Source organism: Filicampus tigris, chromosome 8 (genome assembly GCF_054856515.1).
Source record: "Filicampus tigris isolate MCC_2025a chromosome 8, RoL_Ftig_1.0, whole genome shotgun sequence".
Taxonomy (NCBI): Eukaryota; Metazoa; Chordata; class Actinopteri; order Syngnathiformes; family Syngnathidae; genus Filicampus; species Filicampus tigris.
In genome coordinates this window covers 17,059,193-17,073,320 of record NC_141224.1, presented here as the reverse complement: position 1 = coordinate 17,073,320, position 14,128 = coordinate 17,059,193, and the positions used below count along the sequence as shown (strand labels likewise).

Genomic DNA, 14,128 nt, shown 5'->3' with positions numbered 1-14,128 from the left:
TATTCTTGGATAGATTTACAACGCAGTGGGTGGAATATGATATGATCAGATATTTTTAAGCTCAGCAGTGTGCCACGGACCGTGCCAATAAGCGGTCAAATGAGTGTGAAGGATACTTGCTAACAAAATAATACAATCAGGGGACCAATTGATTTTATTCGGCATAATGCCATAATGAGTCAGGTGTTGTTCATGAAATGGTGTATTAAAGAAATCAAGCTGATCTTGTCAAATTCAATTAACATAATACACTAAGTGCGTGTGACTCATGATCCTGAGTTAATGATCTATTAAGTATAAATTGTCAATCTTTTGTTTAAAACTATTGCTCCCCATCAGGGAGGATTTTATTTTAATAATGTGAAAATGATACGCTGTATGTATAGTATCACTTTTAAGGTTAGATTTGTACGAAGACCAATACAATAAAGGTTTCTCTGAAAATGATTTGTTCAAATAAAGTTTCTATATTTGAAATTTTAAGGTGAGTGTTTTTTGTCGTTGTTTTGGTTTCAATTTTGGTTTTTTTTTTTTACGTTCTAGCGCAATGAGCACATTTTTTAACCATAAGTAAATAAAGTACATGTTCAAATAAAACTCTTTTTTAACGTAAAAACCTTTTGAATTAAATACAATTTTAACTGTACTTGTGACTGCTATCATCGATTTCAAGTTATTTTTGCTACAACTCCAACTTTATTTTCTACAACTACAAGTTGCTCTTGCTGCAGCTAGAAAATCTATTGTATTTTCACGTTACTTTTGCACTAAATTTACCTCTACAACTCCAAATTAGTTTGGCTACAACTACAAATTTGCTTTCCACAAGTGCAAGTTACTCTTGCACCACTCAAATGAAACCAATCTTTTCAAAGACATTGAGATTGACCTTCTATACATTTTTCAGTGCACATACTGTAAATACCAGCTACTGTATAATTGTTATTGAAAGAGCGTTTACATTTTGACATGAGGACCAAGACGACAGCTAGCAAATAATCATCAGGACCTCGCGATTGCAAGGCTTCAAACATGATGTTCTTAGGAGGGAGGTGGCCACGCTTTGCGTGTCACATGGTGTCACCAACAGGTTGCAACAGAGATGCAGAGAGACTATGAGAGTCACCGAAATGCAGAAAGGTGACAGCTCTTGGAAATTAAAAAAAAAAAGAAGAAAAAAAAACTGATGTGAATTCTGTCGTTCAGCTTCTTGTTAGAGAATAGAAAGTTGTGCAAAACGTAACGCAACAGTGAACAGCTGGACATGTGTACTCAAAAGTTTACAGAAGGTCGAATTAAGTTCACTTGACGGTAATGGTGCCTTTTAGCTATTTAGGTCTATTCTGTAATTTCATCTGAAAGTGGAATATCCCTAAATTGTATTCAATGTATGTCCAGACTTCATCAAAAAGAAAGGAGGACATACAGTTTGGGCCCATGTTGTGATGTAACGGGCTGTTATTCTCTTTGAACCCTATTGAGCACTTTTCAAGTTCTCTCTGTGAGAAGTGCTACATCAGCAACGACCAACAGTTCAATCACAATAATAAAGTCAGGTGAATATTAGAGGGGTCACAACCCAGAAAATTGCACACTGGAATCTGCATACCTACATTTCCCTAACTGCTGTTGCATTATTTTTTGGAAAGTAGCGCTTAACCGTTTGAGAGGGAAAATGTGTGCTTGCCCGTGCATGCGTGCCTCCGACATGTCGCACTTTCCCTACAAGGGCAAAACAGGAATAACTAGAGCTAGGAGATTCATTTCAAGCCATGAGCTCATGAGAGCCGTGCCGTCAGATTACTCCGCGGCATTGGCACCATTGATGGAATTTGTTGCCCAGCAGCTGCAAGGCCAACAACACTCTGTTAAAATTCACTACATCTCATGGAGCGACGGGACACAAAATGTTTGAGTGACTTAACATGTTGGGGATGAAGCTGCTTTGTACATTTGTGAGCTCAGCTATGAGGTTCCAGGCGCGTTGGTGCGCGGCTGAGAGAAACAACACATGCATGATAACACAATGCAAGCCGGTGACTTGGCGACTCACATATACATGTCACACCAAGGCTGCCCGTGTCTTTCAACAACTTGACTATGAGCCTGTTCATAAATTACATATTGACCACTGCTGCTGTTTCTTAAACACTCTGGTGCAAATCCCCCTCATAAGAAGCTCAACCACATCTCATTCCAAATTTATGAAATACAGAATAGTGAGTTGTATTCCTCCAAAGCTGGCCCGATCCCTCCAATGTAAGCCGGTTTATGACCGTTCTGGCTGTGAAGCAAATATAGCAAGTGGCTGAAAGCCAAATCACTGGAAAACAATAAAATCAGCAAGTATTACCATCCCTCTAATAATGCTACAAGCAAGGTCATATTTCCAGAGTAGGTCATGCATGCTCTACATCTTGTAAGCTACAATAAGTAACCCATTACATGCCAGAGTAAATGGTCAACAGTCGGGGTGTTCAATAATCAGGCCTTCAACACGTGTGTGACATAAATCTAGTTTCAGCAAAATGTTCCTTAGATAAAGCGATCCCCATTATCGGGCTGTCCTGTTCTCTTGAGTTCCCTCCATCCGGCTGATCCTAAAAAATGACAATGTAATTTCTGCTCCATTTATTTCCCATGCCGTGGCCAAGCGTTCTAATTCACTGGTTGAGTCCGCGCAGACTCCCCGCCCTTGCCTCCCATGCTGAGCCAATATTGTACTTAAATCTCATGCTCCGATTGTCGTGGACCAATCCTGTATAGTACAATTAGATAGGCCGCGTAATTATAATGGCACCCCGTGTCCGCACAGATCACCCTTTGAACTGCTCAAATGTTTACAGCGGAAGAGGACCAAATATAAAACAACCCCCCATTTCCAACCCACCACTCAGGCCTCCACACTATACTGACGACAGACGACACACAAACAACCACAAGTAGTATAACCAGTTTTAGTGACCTTTAAACTCAGAAATAATCTTACCACTCTGTCTGAACTTTCTATTCCACATGTTAAGCATACAAGCTTAACAGGCAAGACATTCAATTATCGCATATGGCCATTAGGGTTGGGAAGTATTACTGTAATACAGAATCACGCCATGTCTAAAAATAGCATTGGCGTCACTTTCAACACTATCAATAAACAAATGAATGAAATCTTGTAATAATGTTGTGAATACTGTTAATGAGAACTCAATAAATAAATAAATAAATAAATATATATATATATATATATATATATATATATATATATATATATATATATATATATATATATATATATATATATGTGTGTGTGTATAAGTACAAAAAAGTAACACACCTTGATGATTTGGCGAATTGTGGTTGGTTGACTGCTGGAAGCCCGGCCCAATGAGGTTCGCTTGTCTGTGATTGGTGGACCGGTCTATATTGTCCGGCTGATGAAGAGAAAAATCAGGGCAGAGAGGCAAAATCAGATGAAAAGGAATTTCATTAAGAAGGCATAACACAGGTGCCTGCATCTTGCAGCAAATAACATCCACAATTAAGATGATTTAAAAACAAGGTCAATTTAGTATTAGGGACATAATGATAAGAAGAGGGCGGCACGGGGGTCGACTGGTTAGCACGTCTGTCTCACAGTTCGAATCCGGCCCCGCTATTCCTGTGTGGAGTTTGCATGTTCTCCTCGTGCCGGCGTGGGTTTTCTCCAGGTACTCTGGTTTCCTCCCACATTCCAAAAACATTGCGTGGTAGGTTAATCGGGCACTCTAAATTGCCCCTAGGTGTGATTGTGACTGTGATTGTTTGTTTTTTGCACTGCGATTGGCTGGCAACCAGTTCAGGGTGTCCCCCGCGTACTGCCGGAAGTCAGCTGGGATAGGCTCCAGCATGTCCGCGACCCTTGTGAGGATAAGTGGATTGGATAATGGATGGATGGATGATAAGAAGACAGTACAAGAGTAAAGTACAAAGACACAGAATAACATGAATAAAAGTGTAGTTACAAAAAGAAAAGTCAGACTATATGGTCATGGAAGATGTTAATAAAATGACTTTATTTGTATATTTTATTTGGAGTAAAATAACTTTAAAAAGTAATAAAGTAGAACTTCAATCTCGCTTAAATTTTTTTTTGCTCATAATGTTACAGCTATTCTGTCGTCCAACTTTTTTTCTTTTTCAGTTCCATTTTCTTTGCAGCACACCCTTAATACCTCTTTGTACCTTGGATTACATGATCACAAATGACATTTTTGTTACTATCTGCTACTATCAAATGTCCACATGTGAGTTGCAGCTGAATAACAGCATAACTGGTCCACTTTATTTAAGATTACTGTACTCTGGCAAATCCAAATAGTAGTAGTACCGGTATATACATGAAAACATCATAATCACCCACAAATCCGTTGATGTGAATACAGGGTTTATAACAAAAAATATCATCCATCCATCCATCCATTATCTATACCGCTTATCCTCACAAGGGTCGCGGGCGTGCTGGACCCTATCCCATCTGTCTTCGGGCATTAGGCGGGGGACACCCTGAATTGGTTGCCAGCCAATCGCAGGGCACACAGAGACAAACATCCGCACTCACAATCACACCTAGGAGCAATTTAGAGAGTCCAATCAACATACCATGCATGTTTTTGGAACGTGGGAGGAAACCGGAGTACCCGGAGAAAACCCACGCAGGCACGGGGAGAACATGCAAACTCCACACAGGGAGACCCGAGCCGGGCACCGAACCCACGACCTCTGAACTGTGAGGCGGACTTGCTAACCAGTCGAGCACCGTGCCGCCCCAAAAAATAGCAACATAGGTTCAACTATATACAAGTACTGTTCATCAAGAAAAAAATTAAGATATTTATACCTACTCAAAGAAACTTTGGATCATTTAACAATATGTTAGGTAAATACATTGAAGCATTGAAAGCGCCGCTTCCGCTCAGATACTGAATGTGAATGTGTTCTATTTTCTTTTACATATAGTATACAAAAAATAATTTATAGAGTTAATTTGGATTCATTTTTGATACAACCACACCAGGGAGACCGATTGTGAGTGCATTTAGGGTTCAGACAGGGCCTAGCAAGAGGAGGAACAGAATGTCCCTGGACTGAAGGCTGGAGATGGCAGAGACTGTCTCTCTTACACAGTCCACCTCCTCCAAAACTATTGCTTGGCAAATGCAAGGTTGTCCATTTCTGCTGGTCCCAATAAATAGCCCATGCGGTAATTATGAAGACCTCCAGTCTTGTCTTTTATCATAATGAAGCAGACTCAGGTTGTCTTGTCTTTTCAATGCAAAGGCTATTATTAGTCAGTCTGCCTGCTTCTGGTACGGTGCTGCAGTATAAAGGACAGTGTATTCAAACAACCAGCCTCCTTTGACCTACGCTTTGTCCCTGTCGCATGCATTTCACAAAAGTGTACACGATCCCATTGCTCACAGAAGAACTGAACTTTACTAGTCAATGTTTTTGGATAGTCATCATGTTATACTTCCTTGTGGTGTACTTCACATTACATTTCAATGAACGCTGAATTGACAGGAAAAATACTTTGTACTTAATGTCAGATTCCGAGAGAAATGAATAGAATGTAGGGGAATGTGTCCAAAGCGTCTTCACCATTTTCATGTGTACCCGAGCAAAGCAAAGCGTGTAGAGTCTACACTTGTGCTGCATGGGATACCGGTACCAGTACGGTAGTGATTTTTCGGCGTCAAAAACGGCTCGATACCATTTTTTTTTCACACCAGTGTTAAAAAAAAGCCCCCAAAAAAACAGCAGTATACGGTCCGTAATGTCACATGTTGCAATGATGTACACTTTTCCCTGGTAGGATTCTTTGAGGGCAATTTATTTGTCACCACGGATGAGAGGATCCACCACGTAGCTTGTTGCTGCTGCAAAGCAAACTAATTTGGCAGCGGCGTGGGTGTTATGTCACTTGTGTGAGTGTAAAGAAGCCTACACGGGCACGTACCGCGATCACCGCCACCTTCCCAATTGAGCTTATAGTGAAGAAATATCAGGTATGTACATACATTGACATGTATACATTATGCTTAAATAAACATATAAATGCAGGCATTGATCTCATTTGAAAAATTGTCATTCTTAAAATCAGAATTGAATTAAAATGTTCTTTTCTTATCAAGCATATCGTAGCAGTGATGTGAAAAACACTTATCTCCATTTTTTTTCATTTTCTTATTTTTACATGAATGGTGTTTCATCGCATTAATGTGAAAAAAAAAAAGTTTGCAAAATTGTAGATAAGTGTTTTTCACAGGACAGCATCGATTTACTACTTTTTAAAATTAATAACACATTTTAATAACACGTGAAGTTTTTTTTGTCAGTTTTAATTTTGCTTGCTTTTGCTGATTTTAGACTTTTGTCGAGGCACTGTTTGTAATGGCTTTCCTCTTGGCTGGACCAGCATCGCTTGAAGATCTTGCTTTCTTTTTTTCTCGGCCGTTGTAAAGTTGAAACGACGTAGGTCGAGTACCGCGTAACTCGAGGACCGCCTGTATGCTGTATGCTTCTAAACTGGTAGTCTAGATGATAGTGGTTCAGCTGTGCCTCTGCTAGTTACAGTCAATCACACTCCATTTTACCTCAACTGCTTCAAGATAAGACAAAGTGGGATAACAATGGATTCCACAAAACTTAAATTATGCCAGTGACTTAGTTGATTTTTTAATCCATGTGATGTAGGAAATACATTCTGTACCTTTTTCCCATGCCTTTCGCTGCCTCCACCCATATCAGAACTGGCCCACATGGGGGAAAAAAAATCTGAAACGGGTCACTTCAACGATAGTTTAAATCCAGCCTAAAGGGATGGTGTCAATCTACATTGTGTACTAAACACTTGCTCATCCATCATACCTCTTTTCTATACTAATCAACTCCCTTAAGACCTCCTTGAAGTGGTTTAGTATCAATACAGACAACACAAGAGCTCTCCGCGTCGCCTGGCCTCTGGGGTGTCTGGTTCTAAAAAAAAAAGGGCACATGGAGGGGGAACACCATAAATGCCAGCAAAGGAAAATAGCAAATGTCGCCCTTTCAGCCTGGTTTGCCTCCAGCCATCCAGTGTGGGGACTGGACCGCAAGAGCCATCTTCGCACTCACAACCATTAATGAGACAAGAAGTCCTGGCCGTCTTCACCATGTTCGAGCAACCGGACAACTCAACCATACCCAATCATTTGTCTCAAGTTTAAGCTCTGCTGGTCACACTGAAAGTATCGTAATGAGACTAGCATCATTGTGATGTAAAATGATAATGAAAGCCAACAGTGCTTCACCCAATTTGCACATCCAAATAGTAGAAGTCACCATTATCGACACACACTGCCTGTAGGTCCAGCTACCAGACTGTGACTGATCCCTTACCCAGTCATCCAAGCAGCCCTTCAACACTGGTTGGCTGATGATGGTACAGTGCATTCAAGTCATGGTTCAACTCCATCGAGCAAAACTAGGGACTCTCTCAAACCATACTGGTCTTGAATGGCGTTTTATAACGGCTGTCTGGAAGTAAATTAAAACATACATGCACACACACGCAACATTTTTAAAGTATACCTTGATCTTTTTTGTGGTTCTCTCCGCAAAATAAAAAAAATACATAAATAAATACTTCCAATATCCATACTTGCCACTCCCCAACAAATAGATATTGTAATTTCAAACAGTAATTAACACAATTTTACAATTTCTAAACCAATCTAAAACATTGTAAAGATGTTCATCCATAAACAGTAAAATTGTTGGTCCAAGTGTGCACACGCCTGCCCCTTGGTTGAAACACGATCCAAAGTAAATGGCTCAGGCTTTGTTTAATATAGTCCCTGCATTTCCATAAAATTTGTTTAGTTTGGATTCAACTTTAAACATTTTACATGAATAAATACAAAATCTGCTCATTTACGTACACGGTCCTGTTTCAGTCGACTTTTTTTTTCAGTTCAACAGAGACATTCATAAGATGCAAAACGGCTACACCTGCCATTGCTCACGGGCAATTTTCAATAAGGTATAGGGGGGCCAGCATTCAACAAATATCTTCAAATCTCATTTTTGTCAACTTCACTAAGTCATTTTAAACCCAAGCTTAGAACACATTTGACAAGTAAAACCCATTCAACATCATACACACCTTATCCATCACGTCTTGTAACACACACACAACACACACGCACACACACCAACACTCCACTCAATTTACGTTGATGTTCCTAAAATGTTTTTCTCTTGAATGAACTCAATGCATTAAGTTTGTTTAAATTTTTCTCTGTATTTACTGTACGTGAAGATTTATGAGGTGAGATCGATTTTTTGAAACCATGTCTGAGTTGTCTGATCTCACCTGCACAATTTCTTCCTATTTTCTGGTAATAATATTTTGTTTTGCCGTCAATGTGCAAATAATAAATTAAAAAAAAACCCTGTCATCCCTTGAGTACAGAAAGAGAGGATCTTACATCTTACGGAACAATCCATCTTGCAATTTACCTGATAATTGGGATGATGCAGGAAATAATCAGGACATCCAGCCACAGCCATCCTTTTGAGTTGTTCAGTTCTTTTGTATTATCCACTTGGTTGGATCAGTCCTGCTGGAAGACGAACCTGCCGAAGAAAATGAAAAAGTAAGGTGAATAAAAAAAAAAAAGAAAGAAAGCATAAAAGAAAAAGAATGAGAAGAAAGAAAAAAGGAGGAAGCTGATAAAGGATGATAAAGGATATCAGAGAGGTACACAAAACTACTACACAAAACTACTTTTTGAATTGCATTCAATGTAACAACTATAAAAAGTTGCTTGCAACTCTTTTAATCAGCCCTGAGGACCTAGGGTTTGGAAATAAAGTATCAACACCACTCAAATCAATGTATTTTAACTTCCTAAAGTGGATATCCTACTTACCTTTTGGTACTGCTACCACTGGGTAAACATCTCAGAACGCTAACCCCAAAATACACTACAGGCACCTCTCCAGGTCTTAAATTAGACCCTGGGGGTAAATTTGGAGTCAAGCTGCACAGGCTCAATACCATGAGTGCTCATATGCTGCAGTTCATGACCCCTCTCGGTATTCCCAAAATATGGCCTGCCATTAAGTAAAGCTAATTTTATCTTGTGTTCGCATTTGTGCAAGTGCAAATGTGTGTGTGTTTCGTTTTATGAGGCTCTGTGCATCTGGTGATGTAGGTCTGTGTGTGTGTCGGTGAGGATGTTTACATGTGGCTATGCATGTGGATGTAAAACAACCATTTTGAGCACTTTTATGCTATTTGAGAAGCTTTTCTATGGTGGTGCACTTTACAACGTGACTTTATTTACTCACAGGTTGCATCATTAAAAACGCAAAATGCCAATCTTCCAATCCATTGAAACACAAAATTGTGAATAATAAAGGATGAGCGGTAAGGATCTATTACACAACAAGACAAACAAGGTCAGATGTCAAAAGTTGCCAACGAAATGCGTACATTTCTAATACAGTAACTTTAAAAAAATAAAAAAATAAAAAATCATTGTCTTTTGCCTGCAAATAGACAACAAGTTGACACCTTGACCTGACCTTTTTCTGTAATATTGCTAAAGTCTAACTGAAATAGAACTCAATTAGCAAAAGTATCCGGTATTTACTGTGACTAGAAGTAGACTATCCCCAGTTTCCTGTCATCTGACCTGATTTTTTTTCCAAGAAATCTAGAGAACATAGGGTTTTTTTAGAACATCCAAAATTGCTCGCAAATAATGATCAAACCATGAATGATATCTAAACAAAGACCTTGGCAATGGTGTAGCAACGACTGCTGAATGGGCTTCCTTGTAATGAGTGTGCATCAGTATGTGTGTATGTGTGCGTTGCTGTGTAAATGCTTGTGTGGTCCGGGCCGGCCAGCTGGCATGCAAGGACAGCTCGTCATTTACACATTATTTACAGACACACAGTTTACAACAAAAACAAAACAAATTAACATCAACCTAAACTCTCCAGGCGGCTCCTCATTAGGCGCCATGGATTTCTTGACAAGCTCCATTTGGACCGTGTGTTTATTAGGAGTCAGAAGTTGCTTGGGATTGACAAAAATAATCTTAAATAGCAAACATTAGAGAATGAAAAACAAATAGAGATTTTCCATTGCACAGTACTGGCTCGGCTCAACTCTATTTGTCTGTTTTCTACTTTCAAATACTAATGCGAGAAACTACAAAAAACAGAGCATTGAACAGTCAGATGCGTCATAACAGTAATAAAAAAGCAAGAGTCTCCTATATCTTCTTAAAGTCTTGTGTATCTACAGAGGTGGGCATTTTACTAAAGTTTGCTGGTCAGTCATTCGTCATCCATCAGCAGCTTGGGTACCCGTCCGTCATTCGTCAATCCGTCATTTTTTATGACGAACTGAAAAGTTTGTCAGTTCGTCAGTCAGTCCCCCCCCCCCCCCAATAAAACTGTCTGCAAAACGAGCATCTGACGGGCTGATTGTCCGTCATTGATGCACGCGGCTAGTGACAATTACTCTGAAGGACGAAAATGACGAAAATTCACTTCCATCAGTGCTTAGTCCATTATTTTGTTGCAGGCCACGGTTACAAGATAAATTGTACTTGAGAAGAAATAGGAGATGGGATCACTGTAGCAGTGTAAACCATGGCATACAATAACACTGGAGCGTCCAGTGCCGACACAGCGGAACCTTGGAAAGGCATCACAAAAGAAAGCAAATGTTAGGTGATGTCAGTGAGTCAATGGCAAGACGCAGCTCTTGCAAGCAAATAATTAATTTACAACAAATACTAGGTATACTAGGTACACTTCTATCTATTTAGGTCTCCTAAAATGTTTTAGTTGGGTCCAGTGTACTGTAAATACCTTGAAAAAACAAATCTGAACTTTTGAGCTCGTGTCACATCATCTCTTTATGTCAAGCCATAGTGTCTTCAGACAATAGATGAAAATAGCCTCACCGTTCAAATACTTTTAGAGGGGAGTGCAGCATGAAAATAATTTGTAACACATGACTATCAGTGACTAAGGTATTGAACACAAGCACACCTTTGCATAACTTCTAGCAGAATCAAAGCCATTCCAGTGCAAGGATTACAGTCTCTCAGGACCCTTTGATTTGATTGCTTCGACTTCCATACATCAGTTGGGTAATATGCCAAAAGGCCAAACTAAATGATGAGGATGCATCCTTGGAATGTGAAAAATATTGGCTAACTTAAAGCAAAGAGACTTGTGACTGGACCAATCGGGTGACCTCTGGTTCTGGCTGAGATGTCACAAAGACAAGAGATTAGCATGGATGCTGCTATAACAGAACCGCCACCCAATAGCTGTGTTTCCTATTGGCCAAATCATACTCAGACAGAAACATGATGACGAACGCGTGCTGGTGATCAACATGTTTAGTCCATCTCAAGGTTAATGTGCTGACATATGCTTATATCTCCAAAGGTTCAGCTATAACATGGCAAGGTGATAAGCCCTGAAGAGAGAAGCCAGAGGCTAAATCTTGGATCATCACACATCTATGCTATTTTAAGCAAAGCCCAATTAAAACAGTAGATAGAAACATCTCTCTGAACTCATCTCTTGCAGGGACAGGAATTGAATTAAAGTCTCAATTAATTAAGAATGAAGAATGGGTGCAAGGATGAAATTGGCACCCACTTTGATGACACGCTCGAGCATTCCCTTTGTTTTTGTCATTTTCATTTACACAATACTTTGTAAACCCTACACCTACATGAGAGAAGACTTGCTAAGCATTAGGGAGTCTACTCTAGACCTTTCTTCGCCAACTTTCACAAATCTACAAAGTTGTCCAGCGCTACTAACCGGAGGAGCAGCAGTACTCCTCCTATGACACATAAAGGCAACGGAGGAGGAGATGCATGCTGGTTAAGCTTCAGCAGCGAATATTTCAAACTCTGATCTCATCGATTCATCTTTCTAATCTGCCCTTCCTGATATTCCTGCCCAACAAACGGACAAGCTTCTCCTCCTCAATAGAACCAACAAAGACTTTGCACGTTCTGCTGCGCTCTGATTTACTGTAAATTGGCACAGTCAATGCTTTTCAGAGGTAAGTAAACTTTCCATCCCCTAAATTGAAAGCAGTGAATTGTCTGAAATGGCACATTGCTGTGTTTAATCGTAACAGTGTCTTAAATGTAGGGTTACACTCTAAAAACAGTTGGGTTAAAAATAACACAAATTTGGGTCAAAAATGGACCAATCCACAAATTGGTCAATTTGACCCACCTTCTTCCATTGTTTTGTAAAAACAGCTCAATTTTTGGAGTTGTTTTGTCCAAAAATACCAATTTCTTTAGATTGTTTTTGCAGAAAACAACCCAGAAAGTTGGGTCAAATTGACCGCAGTAGTGGATCAGTACTTTTTTGACCCAAAATTGTGTTATTTTTAAACCAACTGTTTTTTCGAGTGTAATGTAATGTAAGACATCGGTAAACTTAGTTAACTTGGTCCAATTGGACATGGTGCCATGATGTCCCTCCTAACCACATGGCTGGTTTAACATGGCCCATATTGAACTGGCTGCTGTGTCCTTGCAGGAAACTTCTAGATTTCCTCATTTAAAACTACATGCCACACAACAAATAAACAGTCACTTTTCCCAGAAAACTCAACATAATGCTGGACATCCACACTCGTCAGCTTTCCACTATTTCGACAAATGTGTGTACCGCAAATTTGAACCTTAACAGTTAGCCCGCAAGCTAACATGGTTGACTTGGATAACAACTGATGTGGTGGAATACACAAAACTGTGTAGTGTCAGTAGACGTCACTAAAAGAGTGAGAGCGTGCCACGAGTGCTTGAGTACAACTAGTGTAAGCTTGACTTAAGAATGGAATACATTTTAGCAACATTTTGGCATCCAAACTAACTTTGAGCAGTTAAGGGTACATCTGCATGGATTTGACAATTTTGTACTAGTGGATTGATCCTAGTAGACAACATTTTATGCAAGTCAAGCTATTTACAGTTTTAACAATAAACGCAATGCTGTACTTGAATACACTAAGTTATTGTTATATAATGTATGCTGTTTTGTCCCCATACAATGTAATTAGCGCTTCCTGTTATTGTTCCACTGGTTTTGACTCCGAGTCTGACTGTCATTTCTTTAAGACAAAAAGTCAAATGAATCCCATTTCAAGCACCAGAGACAGAGCCAAGGTGAAAGTACACCACAGGTGGGATGCAAACCTATCCATGGAAATGTCATACAATGTACCGTTAGGAAACTTCATTAAAACACATTTTGGTTAAACTGGTATTGAATTTAGCATTAAATTCAAGAGCCATTGGGCAGACAAAAATCATCCACTTTGTATCTAGCATTAAATAAGCGTGGTTCATAAACCTTTGATTGACTAAATTATTTTGAATGTGCTTATCTAAATCCACGGCACCACCTTGCACCAAAACCACAAGTAAATTCTCATCCTAGGACTAACTGAATAAACACTGAATATGAAAACATTTTAAAAAAATGTTATTCTTGTGATTTTGATGATCATACTGCAAGAAATTCTAAAGGGTTCACATACTTTTGCCTCCCACTGTATGTTATCTCCCATCATAAATAGTGCCTTAAAGTTTCCCCTCTCGTTTATGTCCAATACAAATTCCCAGAGAGGATGAGTCAAATATTTAACTTAACCTTAACTACGAAGATAGAGACCCAAACTAAGGCCGCATATGAATTTTTCTGCCCGGTTGTTGGTCAAGATTGCCTGTCCTGTCAACCTGTCTTTTTTTTTTTTTAAGTCCTCCTGCCTTCCCCTGTTTATATTTTAGTCTTTCAATTTCTTTGTTTTAGAAAGAGAACCTAGGAAACTATTTGGACAAATATTGAAGTTCCAACGAGTGAAGTTTTAGTCACTGAAGTCATTCAAATGGCAGAAGAATAAATATTAGGGAAACAGTACCTGATTTATAAGGTAAAAACAAAGAAAAGACCAGCGAATTACCACTCAAATGTTATCTATTTTGCAAATAACAATAGCCCTTTGTGTTGCTTTGGGATAATGCCATTGCATGCACCGGAGGTTTTA

At 39.3% G+C, this 14,128-nt stretch overlaps 1 protein-coding gene across 6 annotated transcripts in view; it reads right to left on the bottom strand.

The window, feature by feature from the left end:
* The window catches only part of grb10b (growth factor receptor-bound protein 10b), a 79,819-nt gene that overhangs the window by 52,304 nt on the left and 13,387 nt on the right, over positions 1-14,128 (bottom strand). For all 6 annotated transcript variants that reach the window (XM_086038543.1, XM_086038547.1, XM_086038546.1 and 3 more), the window contains exons 2-3: positions 8,536-8,652; positions 3,332-3,428 (exon numbers count right to left, since the gene is read on the bottom strand). In XM_086038543.1, the coding sequence (XP_085894669.1) occupies positions 3,332-3,428; positions 8,536-8,586 (148 nt within the window). In that variant the 5' untranslated portion in view covers positions 8,587-8,652. The remainder of the gene's footprint in view (positions 1-3,331; positions 3,429-8,535; positions 8,653-14,128) is intronic.